Source organism: Phaseolus vulgaris, chromosome 1, assembly GCF_051622355.1.
Source record: "Phaseolus vulgaris cultivar YP4 chromosome 1, ASM5162235v1, whole genome shotgun sequence".
NCBI classification, from domain to species: Eukaryota; Viridiplantae; Streptophyta; class Magnoliopsida; order Fabales; family Fabaceae; genus Phaseolus; species Phaseolus vulgaris.
This window is the reverse complement of record NC_143498.1, coordinates 50,848,318-50,869,955: the sequence shown is the minus strand read 5'-3', so window position 1 is coordinate 50,869,955 and position 21,638 is coordinate 50,848,318. Positions and strand designations below refer to the sequence as shown.

The window sequence follows — 21,638 nt, the reverse complement described above, 5'->3', positions numbered from 1 at the left end:
GGATTGTTGTCTTTTGCATTTGAAAAGTACAAACTTAATGCAAAATTCAAAGCGAATTCCATCTAATATATTAAAAAATCTCCATTAACCGCACTTATTTTTGTAAAAAACATGGATATAAATATAAAAATTATATTGGTAGCTAGTATAATGTAATTTATATAAAGTTGGTTGTAAATTCTATTAATTATTAAGAGAACGATTCAATAAATCATCTAATCTTATTCAATAGTAAATAGATATCTACTTGTTGTGTTTTAAATTAGAAATATACAAACTTTAAAAATTAGATAATATTAGTTAAAATTTAGAAGATTACAGACAACTAATTAAGACTTGTAAAATATATATCTCGGAATGAGTATAGTTATTGATTTGATATTATTTAAACTTTGAACTAGAAAAATAATGTTCACATTGGAATTAGGTAAAACTTGTTTTACTTTCACAAGATAAAACGTTATTTCTACGAAAAGTACAACTAGATCAAATGGAGAATAAGTTATCACCCAAATGGATTGGACATTATAAGATTCACCAAATGCTCGACAACTATGCCTACCAGTTTAAAATGTTGAACTAAGGGTTGATTCCATAGACATGGAATGTCACAAATCTGGACTTTTATTTCAGTTCAAATATTGAAATGGTGTGGAACTTTTTATTTTTTGTTTACATCAATTTTAATTTTGGAGAATGACTTTAATTTTAAAGAATGACTGTTTCAGTAAAACTTGTTGTTATTCTTTGATTGTCATTAGGTTTGATATTATTTAAACTTTGAACTAGAACAATAATGTTCACATTGGAATTAGGTAAAACTTGTTTTACTTTCACAAGATACAACGTTATTTCTACGAAAAGTACAACTAGATCAAATGGAGAATAAGTTATCACCCGAATGGATTGAACATTATAAGATTCACCAAGTGCTCGACAATTGTGCCTACCAGTTTAAAATGTTGGACTAAGGGTTGATTCCATAGACATGGAATGTCACAAATCTGGACTTTTATTTCAGTTCAAATATTGAAATGGTGTAGAACTTTTTATTTTTTGTTTACATCAACTTTAATTTTGGAGAATGACTGTTTCAGTAAAACTTGTCGTTATTCTTTGATTGTCATTATTATCGCTTGATTGAAATTTTGTTGACCAATCACACTCCTAACTTGGTTGGTTGGATTTTGCTGGTCAATCACACCGCATATCGACTAGATGATTTTTTTGTTTTGTTGATGACCCGCACCCTAGGTCAATTGGTTTAATTTTTTGTTGATCAATCCAATTGGTTGAATTTTATTAAAATTATTGAAATACAAAGTTTTAAAAATAGATAATATTAATTAAGACTCGAAAAATAAAAAAATAATAGAATAACTTTTTATTAACATGTGACTCAACTTATGGACCATTTAAACTTCAAACTATAATGAAAATAAAACAAATAACTTATTATTATCTGTTAAAGGATTTTTTTTTATATAATATATAAATCCCATAAAGTTATGTATCAAGTATTATGTTCATTGAGAGGTTTTTTTTTTCTTTACACAATTTGGGAGTGTTTAATAGTCCATTTGTGATTCTACAATAGTCCATTAATTTGTCATTGATTCGAACGTCCCAATTTTTTTTATTTTTTAAGAACATTTGAAATTATATAATCCATAAAATATTTCGAGATCCATAAGTGTTTTCATGATTTGAAAAATTCAAAAACAATTTAAAAAATATAGTTTACATTATTTAATCCAAAAATTTATCATTCTCATAAATCTAAAAATAACTTTCTTATTATATAATATGAAATATTTTTTTTTAAATAATATTTTAAATTATATAATCCATACGTTTTTTCCAAATTCGATCTAAAAATTAATTCTGGATCCAAAAAGGATTTTCAGAAAGATACCCACATTTCATACATTTTAAAATTTTTACAAAAGAAATTTTTGGAATAAAAACCTATGGAATCCCGCAATAATGTATAGAGGTGCTTGAACAAGCAACCTCTTTATTAACTTCTTTTCCCTCACAATTTAAAAAATACTTCAAAAATCAATATCTTTGCATAAGAACCGAAATTGGATAGATTAATGTGGATAACACATGCATCGTGCAAATAGACGATAGAAAAAATACGAAAAATCCTAGTAAAAATTGCTAAAACGAACTTTATTTTGAAATGTTTAAAGGTATCTATAGTCCTTATAAATGTAGCTCAATCCTTAGTCCAAATTTATCCTTTGTTTAGCAGTTAAATTTGATAAGAATCAGCTTTAATATATTCTTTTCAGAATATACTAAACTTGAACAAAAGAAGACGCAATAAAATAAAGACTAATGTTTGAAACTGATTTTCAAAGGAAAAAAAAATGCAGCGTGATTTTAGAAATCTTTACAATATAAAATCTCGGAGAATTTACCACTGCATGAACAATTAACTAAATCCCAATCATGCAAGACTATTTGCAGATGGCAATGATCTAACTTCAAGATTTAATCGCAGTTACAACACTTTTGTTTTTCCAAATGAACTATAATAAACTCAAATCTAAATCACCTCATACTCGTGAAGTAATCATTTATGGCCAGAATTTGAATATTAAGTCGGCAACGACCCCTGAGGCAATTGAACGTTCTACACCATTTTTTTTTCTATTCATTCACGTTCTTCGAAAATACTTGCCTTAAATTGTAATTACAAAATTCACGACTTTAATGCCAAGCTTGCGACTAAAAATAAGCACGTCTCGATACCAATTATTATAGAAAACCATTTTGTTGTGGGTAAAATCATTCGATACTAAGAAATTTATGAACAAACAAACCTAGAGTTCAATATCCCAGCACACCATAAGTACCCTATAGGGTACACCAAATACCTGCGTGGTAACAAAACGTAAATTCCATTCTACTAAAATCAATCAATCAATCTTTCAAAGGATCTTTCGTAACACAATCCAAGCTGCAGTAGCACGTAACCAGTTAAGGATAATAACCCAACGCATCACAGCTAACAGCAAAGTTCTTAACAAGACTGAGCAACTATATTTCAAACGAAAACTGGATTCGTAACCGAAACGAATGTCCTAAGATTAACCAACATGCTTACCTACCTTATGTCCTCCAGTGCATTAAACTGCCTACTCGAGCAATCTGGACCCTGAAATTTTTTTCAAGTAAAATTAAAGCTTATGACGGAAAAACAAAAAAAAATCTGCAATTTCCACTTTAACAAACTGCAATGACATCTTTGCCAACTAAAATCTATGGTCTTTACAAAATTAGCCCCTTCTGTGTGACAATATCACACAGCGGGTCCTTAACACAACCATATACTACTAAATGAAATTAAACAGAATAGCAATCCAACCCTGAGCCAAGATCCATATGACCAAATCTGATTAGTGGTGTTTAGACAACAAGTTTTACTGTACAGTTGAGAGGGACCAAATGATCTAGACTAAAATATTAGATTCTATTTTTAGGTAGGTTTGACAGACTAAGTAGAATAACTCACTACTAAATGAATTAAACAGAATAGCAGTGCAACCCTGAGCCAAGATCCATATGACCAAATCTGATTAGTGGTGTTTACTAAAATGAGAATAAATTTTACTGTACAGTTGAGAGAAACCAAAAGATCTAGACTAAAATATTAAATTCTATTTTTAGGTAGGTTTGACAGACTAAGTAGAATAACTCACCACTTGATTGATATCTAGAGAATTTTAATATCTGTTGTAAGCTTTTCCAAAATCTCCACGCCTATGAAATTCACCAAAATTATCATGAGGCCTAGTAGTATAAGTTTCCATATTGTCTGAGAACCTGTTCCTTGAATCCAATGGTAAATTGGCCCCAGCATAGGGAGGAGGATTGACAGAGGACCCATCATATTCAGGAAAGCTCTGCTGTTTAAAACCTCGATAACCAGATGACATCTGTTGAACTGCCTGTTGTTGACGCCTCTGCGCATCATGCTGAAGAAAATCTTCCCACTGTTTTGCATGTGTTGCCCTTACCAAGCCAACTTTGCTCATGTACTTCTCCCTCAAATCTCTAATAGCCTTCCAGCGATAAAATCAACATTAAAAATCATGAATTGGTAGTATTAAACGAGCAAAAGAATAATATTTAGTGAAAATTAAAATCACTGAACTAAGGAAATAGCATATCTTCCAATTTTACCTTTCCTCACTTGCAAAACCAACGTATAAAGATAATAAAAATTTGCTATACAAGCTAATTGGCAAGAAATCACAGAACCCAAGTTCAACTTAGTTACAACCAGTAGCCTTTTACCAAATATTAGTCTCATAATCAAAGCACAAATACTAGCAAAAGCACTGAAGATGATTATTTATGACTCCACTAACATAACTGAAATAAAAATATCATCACACAAAATACGCAGTTGGTTAACCTAATTCCCAATAATACCAACGGTTTCAATCGTTTTCAGTAACATGGCACGTGCAAGAATGAAGGATTGTTAATTATTATTAAGATGTCCAAATTACACGCATCAAGTAACCATACCTCACGATGCTTGAAATTTTCTTCATCTTCTTCTCTGTCTCGAATTTTCATTAGCTCTGCTGCCTCATTCTTATACTCCAACTCTAATTCTTCCAAAGTCTGTGGAGAGGCATTGAAATCAAACTGATGACCAGGCTGGATACCAGATTCTCTTCTATGAGAATCCCACCCATCATTCCTATAAGCACCCATGTTTTGATTGCGACCATCAAAAGAACTATATGAGTTTCCTGTAAAAGGGGCATGTCTTGGAGATCTTGACTGGCTTGATCGACCTCTAGCTCCACTATTTCCATAAGCTTCATGAAATGAAGAGTATGTTAAGCACTTGAGTCAAGATGCCAACATAGATGATTTGCTTTAATTCAACAAATTGCACTTGATTCAAGATGCTAACATAGCTTTAATTCAAAAACAATCTCTATATTCTCATACTGAAACCATGGGAGCCAATCCTTTCAGTAAATATGTTCGTAATGGAGGAAACGCTTCAGGACGGAGATAATGCTTGAAGGCTAAGAACTTACCTCTTGCTGCAAGTAAATGACAACCAAGAGCAAAATGAATACAATGCGGGCCCTTCCAGGATAAATTATACTATAAAAGTAGTACTATACAGAATTCTATCAAGCTCTGAACATGAGATTACCAGCTTTCTAAGGATGCTGTAAACATATCCTATGCTGTCCCTACCTTGTGGAGAACCTCTAGCAAACTTTTGAACATCCTCCCGGATTCGGTCTTCAACAGCCCTCTCCTGCCTACCAAACCTTTGTTGAAACTGAGATGTATTTCGTGGTCCAGAATGAGACCTTTGGGGCTCAGAGCGTTGAAACCTTGCATTAACTGGACTTCTCTCAGGTGATCTTGATCGGGTCATTTGAGAACTAGATGATCCCCTTTGATCACCCTCCTCTCGAATCTTGTGTACCGCATCAACACCTTTTGCCATAACTAATCTATCCTTACCACTGACAATAATAAACTTTTCATCCATCTTAATTTTGCAACCAATATCCCTTTCAATCTTGCTTAAAACTTTCTCTGTGAAAAGTGCCCGTACATTTTTGTCTCTGGCAGGTATCCTTTCAAAGAAATCTTGAGACTTGCGATTTGCTCCAAGGGTAGACGGGCAGCCCTACATTGTGAAGTACAATATCATTTAACCAAATAATGAAAGTTGTGATAATAGTTTTTTCAAATTAACTAAAAATTCTATATACGAATCATGAATCATGTTCAAATACCGCGAGGCCCTAAAAAAATGATAAATAAAGTCAATCATGCAAAAATAGGAAGAGATGGCCTCCCCATTCTCTTCAAAACAATAAATAGTTAGCATGTGATTTAGTTTCTACAGCATCAACAGGAAATAAAAGAAACCGTGAATGCGAATACTAGTCCCCACTAAAAATCATAGACAATTTCTTTCCCGGGAGGTGGAAGTGGGATATTGAAAAGAAAAGAAAAAATAGGGACAACTAATATCTCTTATCCCCTCCACTCTACTGAAATACTCTTGGAACTTGTAATTGTAACAATATATAAATATCTAAAAAGTAACCACGTTAGCACTGGGCAGGTTCTGAAGTGTAATATACATTTAAGTACTTATAAAAATAGAAATGGTTGGCAGCAGAGGGTAGAATCGATAATGAAGATGTAGAGGAACTTGTCATACCTGAGTGAAATGCCCTGATTCTCCACAAAGCTTGCATATCATTTCCTCCTCTTTCCTTTTCTTCCAATTCCTTTCAGTAGCCTTCGACTTAGCCTCCCAAACCTTGGCTTCTCGGCTGGTGAAATCGGTCGGAACAGCATTAGGGTCCCGAGCTTCATCCTCCTCATCAGACCCTGCATTAGACCTCTTATTTGGTTTTGCCCTCTCTTGCGTGTTCGTAGTACCAGAACCTGGGGGGCCAGTGTACTCCTTATAAAGCTCACGAAAGTCATCATCAATATCTGGATCCGGTCTATTTGCCATTAAAAAATATAAATGCTAGCTGAATTGAACTCCTGCATTTCAAAAAATGAAGCAGAAACACTCAAATCCACTAAAATAAAGAGAAAAGCAAACAAGAAAACTAAAAGAAAAAGGTCCTCGTAACATGAATAAATTTTACCGTAAATTTCAATGAATTATGCACCGTTGTGGATCAATTTCAACTAAGTGCGACTGTAATAGAACAGATAGGTTTTAACAAACTCTATCCATAAATTAGCACACATGAAACTAACTATTAGAGCATAACAAATCAACACGGATTATGGTAAAGGAATGAGTTCGATAAACAAGCCGCGACAAACATAAATTCATGAAGAAGTGCGTAAACCAGTATTAGCAGTCCCTCGATGAACTATTGATTCGAATACACGCTCAATCGCAGAATATGAAAAACAAAATTGAGGGGGGAAATAATAAGCGTTTAAACAGCAACAACGAATGAGATTGAGAAGCGAGCATTGAAATAAAATGCACAAAAGGAGAAAAGCTATGAAGTTAATAAGATGAAGTGATATTGTTGAGATATTTGATTTGAGGAGAGAAGAAGACTTACGGTGTGGGATGAAGAAGACGATCCTCCACGCTGCAAAATGTTGATTACGTTTCCACAAATCACTGAAATGACCACATATCTACATTTTCTTTTTCTACCTAGGGTTGCATACCCAAACCCGACCCGATTTCATTTCTACAACTATAAATAAAATATTTGGAATTTAAAAAAAAATGTATAATAATTATAAACAGAAAATGTAACTCAAAAAATACACTGTAAAAAATAAAAACTCCGGATCAAACACAACAAATTTTAAAAAATAAATATATAATATAGACCAATTAATTTAGCATATATAATAATTTTTTATTAAATGATCCTACAGAATTATTTTATTCCCACTGGTATAAATTTTCTTTTAAAAATAAGTTTTATTATTATTTATAAACTAGTTAGTAGTTTTCCATTACATACACATATATGACTTAACTAGCTATACGTATTTATTAAATTACTATAAATAATGTGATATTTGATTAGAAGAATATTTATCAGTTGAAAACATATCAATAATGATATTAATTAAATATTAAAAAATAACATTTATGATTATTTTTTACATGATTAAAAATAAAACATACGTTTTTATTATCATCAATATAGTATAGGGGTATATTGTTCTTCAACCTTTTTCTCGATATATGTTAAAATTTAGTAGCATAATTTTTCTTTTTGAATTTCTTACAAATTTGTTAATAATATGTCGATATGTATCCAAATTTTATTGGAGCATTTTTCAAAAAATTTCAGTACTATAAAAAATTATAAATATTTTTGGTGTATTTTTCAACTTAATTACAAAGTATTGGGCAATCTGAGCTTCAACTGAAAAATTTAAATTAAGAATACTTAATATCATATAACAGTATTATATTTTTTAGGTAAATATTTGAATGATTGAACTATATGGATTAATAATAAAATGATAAATATATTACTTTTGGAAAAAATAAAGTAATATCAATAAACAAATTTTAAATCATTGTTTTAAGATGTTTCTAACATACTAACACTTTAGATCAATAAAGTAATATCAATTTTATGTCGATAACTTTAATACATTAATTATCTTAAGAAATTCTCTCATATTATCTATGTTTTTAATAAAGTCCAATTTATATCTTATTGTAAAAAACTGCCACAAATTTTAAAAAGGCTTAAATTACCATTTATACCAAACAAACTATCCTAACTATATGTTGAAATTTCCTCCTAAAAATCTAACATTTTTCAAATCAACTTAACTAGTTGTATGAAGAATAAAAAAACTCAACTAGTACTCTAACTAAATACAAATTTGAAGTTGTTTTCTAACACTATAATATTTTTTCAAAACCAAACATTTGGAATGCAATTGAAATATTAAAAGAATGATATATTATCTAGCTTTAAAAATCCAATGTATAATATATAATAATTCCCGAACAGATTATAAATTGAACTACCAAACGATATATTAACATTATTTTGATGTCCATTATCACACCATATATGTTTCTTGCATCAGTATATTAACCTTAAACTCTTGAATAAGTTATTGTATTTTTTTTATCATATGTGAAATTTTCAATTTTTTACTAATTATTTTTATACTTTTAAGTTAACTTGTCCAATGCAATAAATATTAGATTAAAGTTCAATGATTATGGTTAATCATAAAAGTATAAAACATGATTTTGACATTGACTAATGACAAATGTAATTATTTTGTTTAGTTAAATAAATATAAATATTTTATTTATATACTTTTTTTTAGTGTGTTTTTTTTTCCAGACTGACAATAAGTATATGTTGCCTGATAAACTTTTGTTTGAACAAATAAAGTTAATGTGTAGTTTGATCATCTATCCTACACATCAAAGACTTATAAATGTCTATTATATGTTTATAAAGATCCTTTAGTGTATTGCATGAATATCTCACAAATAAGCGTATATGTTTATATATCTTGTCTAAAGTTTTTTCATGCAAATAACTTTTATTAAAAAGGTGGAATGATAGTCTTTAGAAGGTAGTATGTGTCAAGTCCTGTATTTACATAAAAGACAAGAAAAAACCTATACGTCTAAGATTGATAATTCGTGTCATGTATAAGATGAGTTGCATAAAGAAAGTCAAACACATTGCTACATGAGAGACTTTGAGGTGCTAGCTTTAACTTGGAAAAGATGGGAATCCCAAACTTAACATGTTTTACTCTCGATTTTGTTAACAGTCGAACATTATCGCGTAATGGATAATTAACCTATTGTCACACAACATGATCAATTCTCACACTCTTTATTGTATGCACCATACTATTTTTAACATGCACCCAACAACACCATGTGAAAAGTCTTTTGTACTCTTAACGAGGAACCTTTATCTTTTGGATATTAATATCCGTAAGCTTAATCAAACAAATTCGGATATGAAAATATGAAACTCATAACTAATTTATGGATATGAAAATTCAGAACTAAAAAAACACTTCCAGATATGAATATCCACTTTTGAATAACTCATAAACTCACTTTTGGATATGTACACTTGGAAGCTTAAATGAAAAATAAAAACCACTTTCTTTTTATATTCGGAAGCCGTGATATTGACTTCCAAATTTTTGCATTTGTAGCTATAGATGCAGGTTTTCAAATATTGGATTCGAGTGACATCTAAGCTAAAAAAAATGTAAAAAACACAAACATGGTGACTGTTTTTTAATCTGAAAACAATTTGTACCGCAATTAAAAGTGAAAACTTCCTCTATCACCGGAGCAACCCACTCCACCACCACCAACTTCGTTCAAAACGCACAAACACTCTTTACAACTTTTTTTTCAAAACAAACAAAACAAAAAAACAATGTTGGAATTAAAAATTTATGTAGGGTGTATATAAAAAATATATGGTGCAGGAGAAAGTTCCTATTATACAGTATCAATAATGACAAAAAAAATATGTATATATCCACACACAAAAATGTATATAATAATTTCTAACAACTATTTTAGTTTGTTTTAAGATTTTTTTAAATAAGGAACGTGCCTTATTATTTTTGTAACATTCCAAAGTACATGTGATGATTTTTTTAGCATAAAGTCTCACAGTACCTAATATACTTCATTCGTGTGCAAAATTAACTTTTTGAACTTAAACCACAAACGTTTTTCAACAATATAAACTTTCACCTTATATGTTAATTTTACTTGTCATGTATAACAAACCTAGAACAAAAAACACACCACAATATGCTATTTTTTTTTTCCATGGAACTGGATTATAAAATATTGAAAATAAGAATAATCTTGTGAAATGCGATTTCTGACAAAATTATTTTTTTAATGTTATGAAAATTGATCCTGAAATTACCGGATCGATCTTCCCTATTTTTAGATATATAACTACAAGAACAAGAGATTATGAAAATTAAAGTATTCTCAATAATAGAAAAGTAAAGTATTATACTCTCTCTCACACATACATATATATATATATATGTATTTATTTATATATTTATATATTGTATTTGTTAGTAACTAAAAATGTTTTGTCATAAGAAACTATTTTTCTTCAAGATTTGAAGGAAAAACCCTAAATTAACCTCGAATTTCACAATAAAATATAATTAAACCATAAAATAATACTAACATTAATAATTAATAATAATAATTTGTCCTTTTTTTCCAATACCTTATCTACAATAAATTATTATTCCAATTAACCCTAAACCCTAAAATAAGTATCTTTATTTATTCTATAAATACATATATTAATTTATTGCAGATAAGGTATTGGGAAAAAGGGACAAATTATTATTATTAATTATTAATCTTGGTATTATTTTATGGTTTAATTATATTTTTATTTTGAAATTGGAGGTTAATTTAGGGTGGTTCCTTCAAATTTTGAAGAAAATTAGTTTCTTGTGACAAAACATTTTTAGTTACTAACAAATACAAATTTTTAAATTAATAATTTATTTATTTTTAAATAAATACAAAACAAGAGTAATCCTGAACAAAATAAAAGTAATTTAAATTTTCTTTATTAAAAAAAATGCTAAACCCTGATCATTGATTATCTGAGAATTGCTTGGAAAGGAGAACAAAGCACATAACGTTAAGCAGAAGAAGAGGAAGCAAAGAAAAAGGGCATAGAAGGCCTGCTACTTCTTCTTCAATCTGGAGTTAATTGTGCGAAGATGGAGATTCCGAAGGAGCAGATGGAGCAGAGGCTCAATTTCAACGGAGACCCTCCAAACCCTCATTCTCACGACAATGGCAACGGCTTCAACCACTCCCAACCCCTCGATTCTGGATACGCTCTCAACCATCCCGTTCCTCGCCCTCTCCGCAAACGCCCCTGGCACCACTCCAACCAAGGAACTTCTCCAGGTACTACGATTTTTCTCACAACTCCTTTAATTACACGCTCAATAGCGTTTCCATTTTAGTTTATTAGGCGTTAGCTTCCTTAGTTACGCTATTTCGTTCTCGCAGATCGAGTGGACAGTCCGAGTAATGTAAAACTTTATGTTGCTCCTGTTCCGAGAACTGCCACGGAGGCTGAGGTAAGTCTATTTCACATGAAACGTTAATCCTCTCACCCTCGTGTTGGGTTTTAATTTGTGGATATAATAGAAGAGTATGCATGTAGTACATTAGTAGTTAATTCACACTACTTAGTAATGGAAATGGTCATTTTATCCCTGTATCTATTTTCTGAAATCGGTGAATAAACTGATTTTGTTTCATCACCTTATTTATCTTCAGCTTGTTACAGTTGTAATCCATTTCATGCTCTAAGCATAATAGTAATTTGAAATTATAACAAATGTCATTGAAAATCCATTTTCTACACCAAATTTGCTGTAATTGTTAGTGTAATCCACGTTCCAAGAGTAAGCAACAGTGATACTCTTGGTGGGTAATTAGGATGTCAGTTGGTAAGAGATATTGTGATGTTTAAGGTGGTTCTCCTTGTATTCCATCTCCTCATCAAAAGAGATGGTTTTATTTATTGAGTTATCTTTAGACATTTTTATCATGCATATTTTAGCAGAATGTGTGATGTTATATTTGTTTAATATTTTTTCTTCTTTTTCTTTTTGTTTTTATTGTAGCTCTTACTCTTCTATCACTTCTCATTTTTGTAATCCCATTCCAGATCCGTCCTGTATTTGAAGAACATGGAACTATTGTTGAGGTTGTTCTTTTAAAAGACAAGAGAACAGGTGTACGCCAAGGTATCTGTAGTAACTGTTATTTGTATCATACACAGTTTGTGCGGTTTGGCCTTCCAAGGACTGTGAAGAGTAGTGAATTTAATTTGAGTCTTGCATTCGTATATATAATATGTTCGATATTATATCTACAAGTATTAACACTAGTCTAAATATGTTAAACCTATGCAGGAAGTTGTTTTGTGAAATATTCAACATTTGATGATGCTGACAGGGCTATCAAGGCTTTAAACAATCAATATACATTTGTTGGGGTAAGAACAACCTATGATGGTTGGGTTAAACCTCCTCTTTGCTATTCATTTCATCAATCTAAACTTGTCTTTATTATTTAACATATTTACATTTCCTAGGAATCATATCCCGTTGTTGTCAAATTTGCTGATCGAGAACTTGAACGACTTGGTAATTTTTGTCCTTTTGAACCTGTTTATTAAGTTCTGTACTGCTATGTCTTAGTCAGGTTCCTTAGCTGATTATGAATCTAGCTGTTTGCATACCCTAAATCCTAATTAAATTTTTGAAATTTTGAAAATTAGTAATCAGGACAGTTTGACAGTTTATTATGTTATGGATTCTGTATGTGCGCCATGATGTAGTTGTCAACTCCCGGTCTTGAAAAGATTATTAAAATCATGATAAAATTATCTAAATTAAAGCTGCTAAATCCTCAGTGACCAATAAAAAGTGATATTAAGCTGCTATACTTATTGCTGCCTGCCAATACGTGCTGATTGATGTGGAAGTGTGTATTGTTTTCTTGGTTGTTCCTGCCAGTTTCCTTTCAAAGAGTAAGTTTGAAAGGCGAAATTTTGAATACTAGAATACATAGTATTCTTACTCTCGAAGTTGAACACTGTCTTTTGGATTGATTAATTTAGGATGAGGTTGAGAAATGAGAGAGACTGTGTAGCTTTAACTTGTTTGGTTAGAGGAGAAATAGGGAAGAGAAGTTACTAAATTCTATGGACCCCACCATTTAAGAAATCTTTCTAGTTATTAGAATCTTACTATTCAACATTCAAATCTTACAATTCAATATGTTTTGACTATCTATCGATTTGTATCACAAAATGAATCTTAAATGACTTTGCATGCTATGATACATTAATAAATTTATGTAATTTCAAATCGATTCAACAATTCATATGCTTTTTTTTTCACCAATTTTCATGAAAAAAATTAAGAAGTTAGTGAGTTTAATTTTTTATAAGAAAAGGAATTTGAAAGAAAGAGCCTGTGGGATACTCATTCAATGAATATACTTTATTTGGCTATTTAATTGTTTCATTTCCATTATTCTAAAATAAAGACTTCACAGACTTAGATATAATATAACTAATGGTTATGTTTTGTAGGACTTCTGCTTAAGTTATTTTAACTATTTGTAAATTAAATGGTTTTCATTGAGCACATGATATTTTCAAAGTAATTTTTCATTGTACCTAAATATTTGATACATAATTATGATTCTTGTTGCAAAGTTGCTCAAACAATTAGCAACTGAAATCTCAATTTGATAACCTTGATTCTTTCCCTATTTGCCATGATTTGGAGATGATTTATGGTACATCCTGCTCTATTTTAATATACATATGTGTGTGTGTGTGTGTGTGTAGTAATACGCAATTTTGTTTCAAGAAAAATTAATTGGGTAGAAGTTTGTTCTTTTTATTGTATAATATATTTTTTATATATTTTATTTATTTCCACCCATCCAAACAAGTGGATAGATTTTTGTGTGTTTCTTTTCTTTGTATTTCTGCCCTTTCAAACAATGCATATTTATACTTTATTTCTTCTCGGTTTGTATCTTCCTGTATCTTTCCTACCTACACTACACATATATACTATGTATACTATGCAATGCTCTCACCTTCTTTGAATTTCTTGATTTTCCCACAAGTTTCCCTGACGTGTGCTATGTTTGGCGAAGTTTCTGCAGCTTTTCAAAATAGAGGGAAGTTTTGAGAAATAATGACAAAAAATTCAAGGAAGTTGGGAGCAGTGTACTCTATCTCTTCCAATCATATCTTTAGTTTAAGAAGAAAAATTCTTTGCTGGGGTTATTTGAGAGAATAAACTACTTTGCCATTTTTTGTATTTGTGGTGTGAGCAGCTTTAAAGATGAGGTTTAAATATTATGCAGAAATTAATTTGGATGCTTTAGATAAGCCCTTCTTATTAGTATGTGATTTTTAATTTAATATTTCTAAGAGTTCATTCTATTATGTTAATATTTTAAGTTTGGTTGGTGAGAACGTGGCACAGAACATGGTTTGCTTTCTCCAGCAAGTAATGAGTAGTTTAAAGAATTACACTCTTTTGTGTTTAATTTATGTGAACCTTTTTATTTTCTTTTTCTAGGGGTTCGAGGGTTCTCCCGTAACGTGGAAAAGAAAGATCCTTTAGAAGGCAAACCTCTGAGCTTTTTTACAGGATATCCATGGCCTACTACTTCAATATATGATTGTCTAATATAATATTTTATTCTTTAGTGCCCAACTGACTACTTCCTGTTGTATTTTTTGTTTCGTTTCTATGTTTTCAGTTGTGGCAGATAAAGTTTTTGTTAGTTGCTTCAACAAAGAGGCTACAAAAAAGGATATTGAAGAAGTATGTTTCGCCATTCATATTCTTTTCATCCATATATATTTTAGCATCTGCCGAAAATTACTTTTTACATTTTTTCATGCCAATGATTGCATCCATGGGTTTGTATTTTGCTGAAGGATAAGCTAATTGTAGTTTGTTTGTAGAAATGTATCTAGATCCACTCCCTAGGTTGGCTGGATGGAAATATTGCCCTAGTGGCTCCTATTAAATTTGAACAGATCTAGATATTAGATACAAAAAAATATTGGTTATCATGTGGACACTTCTCATGATGCTGGTATGTGGCAAATGGCTAGCAAAAACTGTTAGTTACCAACAGGTACATTATGTAACTGTTTGCAGCCTAATTTAGTTTAAATGGGTTGGTATGATAATTTTTATTTATTTATTATGGTAGCCTTGCATTTTGCTATGGTATAGTATTGTGGAATATTCTTTATAATCTGCAGGCTATTATATTCATGTTGTGTTTCTGAGTCTTGCATATTTTATTCTGTGCAGATATTTTCCCCTTATGGATATGTAGAAGATATCTTCATTGCGACCAGTCGTGGTTGGTCCATGCTCTTGTCATGGAGTGTATTTCTTACAATATATTTTGAGGAATGACATGTATTTGATTGTCTTTTATTTCTTAGCCAACAAAAGAAGTTGTAGACTGACCTAGAATAAAAACTAAGAGAGAGTGAGAGGCAGTGGGTGAAATTGAACTCTTCCTATCTTTGTCAAATCTCACCGAACCAGGATTTGCTTCAAGAAGCGTACAATTAAAATCTTAAATGTTAGGAGATACGAGTTAATTGCTTCGTAAGAGAAAATTAGTTAGAGAGGAATAGAAAAATGTTAATAATAGGAGGGAAAGAAAAGAGCAATCCTTGGATTTTGGAGTGCAATTTTTTTTTTGGGGGGGGGGGGGGGGGGGGTAGAGTCCAGGTGTCTCAACTATATGAAGACTGGGGATGCGGAGAATACCATTGTGTCTTTCTTGGTCTTTGTTTTGTATGTCCTTGATACTGAGCAGAGACTATCTGTTGCCATAAATATTTTTTATTCATATTTCTAGACCAGTTCTATCATAAAATTACTCAATATTTGGATATCTATACATATAGAGAGAGGACCATGTCAATCCCCAATGGACCATTTGGATTTTTAGCTATGATTGCTTTTAGCACCCAGTCTTGTATTTAATTTATGTCACCAATTTATTATTCATGGTTTTCATTTTCACCTAACTTGTCTTGTGGTTGCATTTTTCTAGGATATGCTTTTGTCAAGTTTTCTAATAGAGAAATGGCATTAGCTGCAATCAAAGGACTGAATAGAACCTTCACGATGAGAGTAAAGCTAATTTATTTATTTAATTTATACATACTCTGTCCACTTTCAATTGTTAACTAAAGTCTTATTTTTTAATCACCTAGGGTTGTGATCATCCATTAATTGTTCGTTTTGCGGATCCTAAGAAACCTAGGACAGGAGAGTCAAGGTTTTACTTTCTCACCCATTTATCTTTTATATAAGTATGTTTATTACAATATTTATTATTAATAAATTAATAATGCATCTCAAGTTAGCAAGTAGATTGACATGGTACGATTTTTCATTTTTATTTATATATTTTTTTTTCTAGAGGGAAGGGGACTTTTCAGTTCAGCAAATTTATTTTCTTGGCTAAGTGGCAATGAGTCTTTACTTAGTATTTGAATTGAAAATAAAATGTTGCATTCATGCGTTGTCCTAACTGTTTAAGGATGCATATTGTCTTGTGCAAGCCAGGCTAGATTAGACTGGTAAAGTGGCCAAGATGAACTGTAAACTGGTTAATATCTTATAACAAGTCAATAACAATCTGAATTGGTTGGTTTTGTCTAAACTGGTCAAATTAAAACATGTTTGATGGCTTAATCAATTCTTAACTGGTTTGAAACTGGTCTCGAGGGTTTTTTGGACACTATCTAGAATCCCATAATACATAGAACGTGGGATTCAAATTTCAACCACATACCTTGCAATTGGATTCTAACAGTGTTCTTATGTGCAAACCTTACTAAGTGGTATTGAAGTGTTATGCTTTTAATATATTATTCATATTTATGAAAAGAAGTTCTTTTATAAAAGTGGTTTTGAACTCTATTGTTGTTCAACCCAAGTCAGATCATTCAACTATGAATTGGTTTCCCTTTGTTGTTCAACCAGGAGAAAATTTTAGGAATTGTATTCATGTCCTTTCCTGTGCATATTTCTTCAGGAGCAACTTTTCATCTGTGAATGCGAATTTTGGACCCTGTTCTCAAGAACCAGCAGTATGGTTTGTTTCGCTTCATTTGCCCTCTTCATCTATATTAATTACAAACACATGACATGCTAAATAAATTGCAAATTATTGTATTTTCACAGGCCACTACCAAATTTTGGTGATTCCAATTACGGAGGAAATATTTTGCCTATTGCCCCGCATCATTCCTCAATTGCACACCCACAAGTTACTACTCATATGCAAAACTGGGAAGCTGGTGCTGTGGTACAACATGCATTCCCCCCCCAACAATTGCATTCACAGTTGCCTTTCGGGTCAATTCAAGCTCCAAAATTGCCTTCTCAGCCATTTATTACTGAGGGGCAGAGACAATCACATCCCGCAGATTCATCAGTTCAAAATATAGAGCAGCACCTTAGTTCACAGGTTAGTTACTAGCAGGTAATAATGCATTGATCATTATAAGTCTCTTTTTTAGGGAAATTTTGGTTGTGACGTAAGTAAATTTCTGTTATTGTAGAGGTGGATTGGTGTTGTTGAATTGATATTATTATCTATTGTACTCTTGGGTATATGTTTGTACTTAACCATAACTACCTTTCATCTTCAAATTATATTTTTAGTTCTCCCAGAAACATTTGCAATCTTTTGCTGTTATAAATTTAATACTTTGAGAAGTCATGAATTTCTTGGGTGCTTCTCTGTCCTCCTATTTGAAGTATTTAAATTGTTAACTTTTTTGTTTGTGTCTTTCAATTGAATTATGCATTGTTATAATTTAGGATGATTTTAGTCTTGTAAAAAGGTCAAGAGGGAAACTAAGGATATAAGAGAAAATTTTACTCTTGGGTGTATGTTTGTACTTAACCATAACTGCCTTTCATCTTCAAATTGTATTTTTAGTTCTCCCAGAAACATTTGCAATCTTTTTCTGTTATAAATTTAATACTTTGAGAAGTCATGAATTTCTTGGGTGCTTCTCTGTCCTCCTATTTGAAGTATTTAAATTGTTAACTTTTTTGTTTGTGTCTTTCAATTGAATTATGCATTGTTATAATTTAGGATGGTTTTAGTCTTGTAAAAAGGTCAAGAGGGAAACTAAGGATATAAGAGAAAATTTTACTCTTGGGTGTATGTTTGTACTTAACCATAACTGCCTTTCATCTTCAAATTGTATTTTTAGTTCTTCCAGAAACATTTGCAATCTTTTTCTGTTATAAATTTAATACTTTGAGAAGTCATGAATTTCTTGGGTACCTCTCTGTCCTCCTATTTGAAGTATTTAAATTATTAACTTTTTTGTTTGTGTCTTTCAATTGAATTATGCATTGTTATAATTTAGGATGATTCTAGTCTTGTAAAAAGGTCAAGAGGGAAACTAAGGATATAAGAGAAAATTTTCAAGAGGGATCACATGATCAATAATATCTCTGAAAATTTTATCTGTAGTTGAACCCAATTATGTCGTGCAATCTATGTTACCAACCTCACCTAGGAAGATAAGTCTTAGAAAGTAAATTTTAATCCTAATTCAACATTACAAAATCGGCTTGTTAGGTGAAGATTACATTCACTTATATATTATAATTTGATTAATATCTTCAGTATATTTGAGATCTCCTACACAACCCTTCACACTGAGGACTTAGCAGGTGGCATGATTGGTCCAACCAATGACCAATCTTGTTAGATTAGACTTTGATACTATCTTTGAAAAGGAACTTTAAGTCTAATTCAAATTCATTAAACAGGCTTGTAAGGTGGATTTGCATCCACTTCTATATTATAATTTGATCATATTTCTAGTAAATTTGGGATCCCCATATAAGAATTATGTTGTTATTTATATATTAGAAGAATGGTATTAGGAGAGTCTGTTTCTTTGTTATAAGTAATGGCAAAATACAGATCATGCCATTCATTTTTTTATGTACGGCATTTTTATGAACCTCTGACCATTAAATACATTATTTAATGTGGCAAATTACTGTTGAAGCACCTTTATTGGAAGACTGCAATAGTTTTCTCACTTTATTGTTCTCCCAGCTGGCTAGTCAGACTGGAAGCAACCCTAGTACAGCTGCTGGCAATACCCCACCTGATATGCCTTCAAGTCCCCAAGATGAAGATTTTCCCGAGTATGACTGGAGTGAGCACTACTGCCCCGATGGTGTTAAGTACTACTACAACTGTGTCACTTGTGAAAGCAGAGTAATGTTTCAACTGTTTGATCTTTGTTCATACAATCTGTTTTGGATTTCTGTTACTTTGGTGTGTGATGGTTACTCTTGAAGCAGTGGGAGAAGCCTGAAGAGTATGTCTTGGACGAGAAAGAATCTCAGAAGCTTCCGGAGCAGGAAGATAATTGCTGCAGTCTCTCACAATTATCGTCATGTTCCTCTCAACAAGTTGCTGAAAAACAAAAGGTGCATTCTCAGATGTATTTATCCTATAACAAGTTCAGCAAAATAAAATAAAATCCTGACCAATAAACATGGTTAAATTTCAACCCCTAATTGTTTGTAAAGTAATCTAACATTCTGTAGTTTTGCAGGAAACAAATCATGACCACAGACAGTCAGATACAAGTCCTGTTGTTGCATAAATTTCATCTTATTGTTCTTAGGCAACTGAAATCACATATTGTTCACAATTATTATATAATGACCTTCAAATTGCTTTAAAAGCAGCCTAACGTTTAATCATGAGGTTACGTATTCGTATTGCCTCATTTATTTATTTCAATGGCTATTGCTAGTCTGTAAATGGGAAATTTGCTAATTTCCTAACCGCTCATTATAGAGTGAGTCTGAAAGGTATACAATCTAGGTAAGTACTTCTAAGTATATATCTAGATTATAGAATGTCTTTGGTTTTGTTGAGAGGCAAAGTAGGTTGAAATTTTAACTTTTGGGAGCTAGGAAAATCTCATGACTGTAAAACGCGCTACCAGAACGAGAAATCCACAGTTTGAAATGTTAATGATACCCGCCAGACTTTTGTGATTTGGGGATGCCATGGAGTCTCATTTTCGGAGTTTTATGTCCCTATATTTCCTGTGAGTGAGAGGAACGGGAGATTGATTAAAGCCTAGTAGGGAGCTTGATAAGAAATGTGGCTCCACAGCCACTGTATGGACTGCAAAATTCAGAACGGGTACCACATAGTTTACTTGTAAGTTTTCAACGCGTCCTAATAATTATTGTTGGATATTGTAATTGAACATGAATATGATGGCCTTTTCTGCTGCAGTGGTGCCATGTGCTAAATGGTGTACCCAATTGCCCGTCTCATTCACTTCGTGTTACCTTTCATCGTTGTCCTGGATTCTGGTGACTGTAGAGGTTCCCGTGGAGTCCCAGAAATAATGACATTTAAGTCAAATGGATAACTCTTGAAATTGTGTTTTTATCAAAGTTTGATATGGTTCTGAAGCCGGCAGGATCGTTTTCCAGTAATTTATTTGTCTGGGAGTAAAGTAATAGAAGATAGGTAAATTAAAAGGCCATCTTGGCACAATAAGTGGCTGAGCAATTCAATGTGGGTTGGTAAATTATTCCCTGTTCTTTCTGAATTGAAGAGTTCTAATTCGATGCAATGTATTGGTCAGATAATGGAGAGGGAGCGTATAATGGGAAGGAATAGCGGGGGCCCAGTGGCTCTTTGATGGTGGCGTATCATATGCATCCTCTTAGTGCGCGTTGGTCTATGCCTATATTAACTTACAATTATTCTCTTAGACCAGTGCCTCACCTGCTCTACTCAACCAAACTTATGAAAGAATACGACACCAGTTATTATGGTGCCCTCACAGATTAAGCTAAAACTAGTCATTATGAAAATCTATTCCATCGTAGAAAGCAGATCCCGCTTTTAATGTAATCCTTGTTCAATTTTTTTCTTTGCTTTACTTCTCGTGCTTTTAATTTCACCCTCTTTTACATCTGCAAGGAATCAAATCCATGAATGGATTACATGGCAAGCAGAACTTACTCAATGAGGTTAAATCGAATTCTCAATGGTTGAACTACTCTTCCTATTTATTACCTCGTCACATATTGGGTCAGACCTCTCACCACTGTATCCTTCAAGATACAAGAAAATTTCCCTACAATTTCCTTTTCCGTGGACTACAGGGCCAAACATGGCAAGCAAACTTGCACCCCAATTATTCCCTATCGAAAACCTAAGCCTAATAAATCTACAATGTGGTGCCAGTGATACGAACGCACATTCCCTCAACAAAAAGAAACAAAAACACAAGACAAACGATGGGTCAGAATCTCACGATTAAAAGGAGGATAGAGACCTATTTGCCTTCTTTTTATTTTGTTTTGTTATCATTTTCACCCACAGTCCAATCCACCAACGGATCCTCTTATTTGTCCTTGTATTTATTTTCTATCTATTAAATATAAGATATTGGATG

The 21,638-nt window shown here is 31.9% G+C and overlaps 2 protein-coding genes across 12 annotated transcripts; one reads left to right on the top strand and one right to left on the bottom strand.

The window, feature by feature from the left end:
* Positions 1-2,893: 2,893 nt before the first annotated feature.
* On the bottom strand, positions 2,894-7,218 carry LOC137814803 (Zinc knuckle (CCHC-type) family protein). Of its 8 annotated transcripts, none has more exons than XR_016514514.1 (7): positions 7,107-7,190; positions 6,672-6,724; positions 6,230-6,564; positions 5,198-5,686; positions 4,549-5,081; positions 3,714-4,076; positions 2,894-3,169 (listed from the first exon to the last, which is right to left on the bottom strand). XR_016514514.1 is itself a non-coding variant. In XM_068617713.1 (7 exons), exons 3-6 carry the CDS (start codon positions 6,530-6,532, stop codon positions 3,738-3,740), a joined length of 1,386 nt encoding a protein of 461 aa, XP_068473814.1. In that variant the 5' UTR covers positions 6,533-6,564; positions 6,672-6,724; positions 7,107-7,190; the 3' UTR covers positions 2,894-3,169; positions 3,714-3,737. The 8 variants fall into 8 exon arrangements, 2 of the variants coding, with proteins under 2 accessions (XP_068473814.1, XP_068473813.1); XR_016514510.1 differs by having other exon boundaries at positions 4,549-4,847; XR_016514512.1 differs by having other exon boundaries at positions 5,242-5,686.
* Positions 7,219-11,147: 3,929 nt separating this feature from the next.
* On the top strand, positions 11,148-20,220 carry LOC137814800 (flowering time control protein-related / FCA gamma-like protein). Of its 4 annotated transcripts, none has more exons than XR_016514501.1 (15): positions 11,148-11,485; positions 11,591-11,661; positions 12,258-12,336; positions 12,505-12,587; positions 12,687-12,738; positions 14,701-14,748; positions 14,885-14,949; positions 15,451-15,502; positions 16,211-16,290; positions 16,374-16,438; positions 17,201-17,255; positions 17,350-17,635; positions 19,256-19,420; positions 19,507-19,635; positions 19,764-20,220. XR_016514501.1 is itself a non-coding variant. In XM_068617710.2 (15 exons), exons 1-15 carry the CDS (start codon positions 11,293-11,295, stop codon positions 19,812-19,814), a joined length of 1,479 nt encoding a protein of 492 aa, XP_068473811.1. In that variant the 5' UTR covers positions 11,148-11,292; the 3' UTR covers positions 19,815-20,220. The 4 variants fall into 4 exon arrangements, 1 of the variants encoding a protein (XP_068473811.1); XR_016514502.1 differs by having other exon boundaries at positions 17,350-17,650; XR_016514500.1 differs by having other exon boundaries at positions 17,201-17,260; positions 17,350-17,650.
* Positions 20,221-21,638: the final 1,418 nt, after the last annotated feature.

Bases quoted from the DNA above. Each gene is read 5' to 3' on its own strand.
- LOC137814803 (XM_068617712.2), bottom strand. From the start codon at position 6,532: ATGGCAAATAGACCGGATCCAGATATTGATGATGACTTTCGTGAGCTT. The intron at 5,687-6,229 runs GTATGACAAGTT...TTCACAATGTAG, and splicing joins AATCAGGGCATTTCACTCAG to GGCTGCCCGTCTACCCTTGG. The intron at 4,848-5,241 runs GTAGGGACAGCA...CATTTCATGAAG, and splicing joins TGCTAGAGGTTCTCCACAAG to CTTATGGAAATAGTGGAGCT.
- LOC137814800 (XM_068617710.2), top strand. From the start codon at position 11,293: ATGGAGATTCCGAAGGAGCAGATGGAGCAGAGGCTCAATTTCAACGGA. The intron at 12,739-14,700 runs GTAATTTTTGTC...TTCTTTTTCTAG, and splicing joins TCGAGAACTTGAACGACTTG to GGGTTCGAGGGTTCTCCCGT. The intron at 14,749-14,884 runs GCAAACCTCTGA...CTATGTTTTCAG, and splicing joins AAAGAAAGATCCTTTAGAAG to TTGTGGCAGATAAAGTTTTT.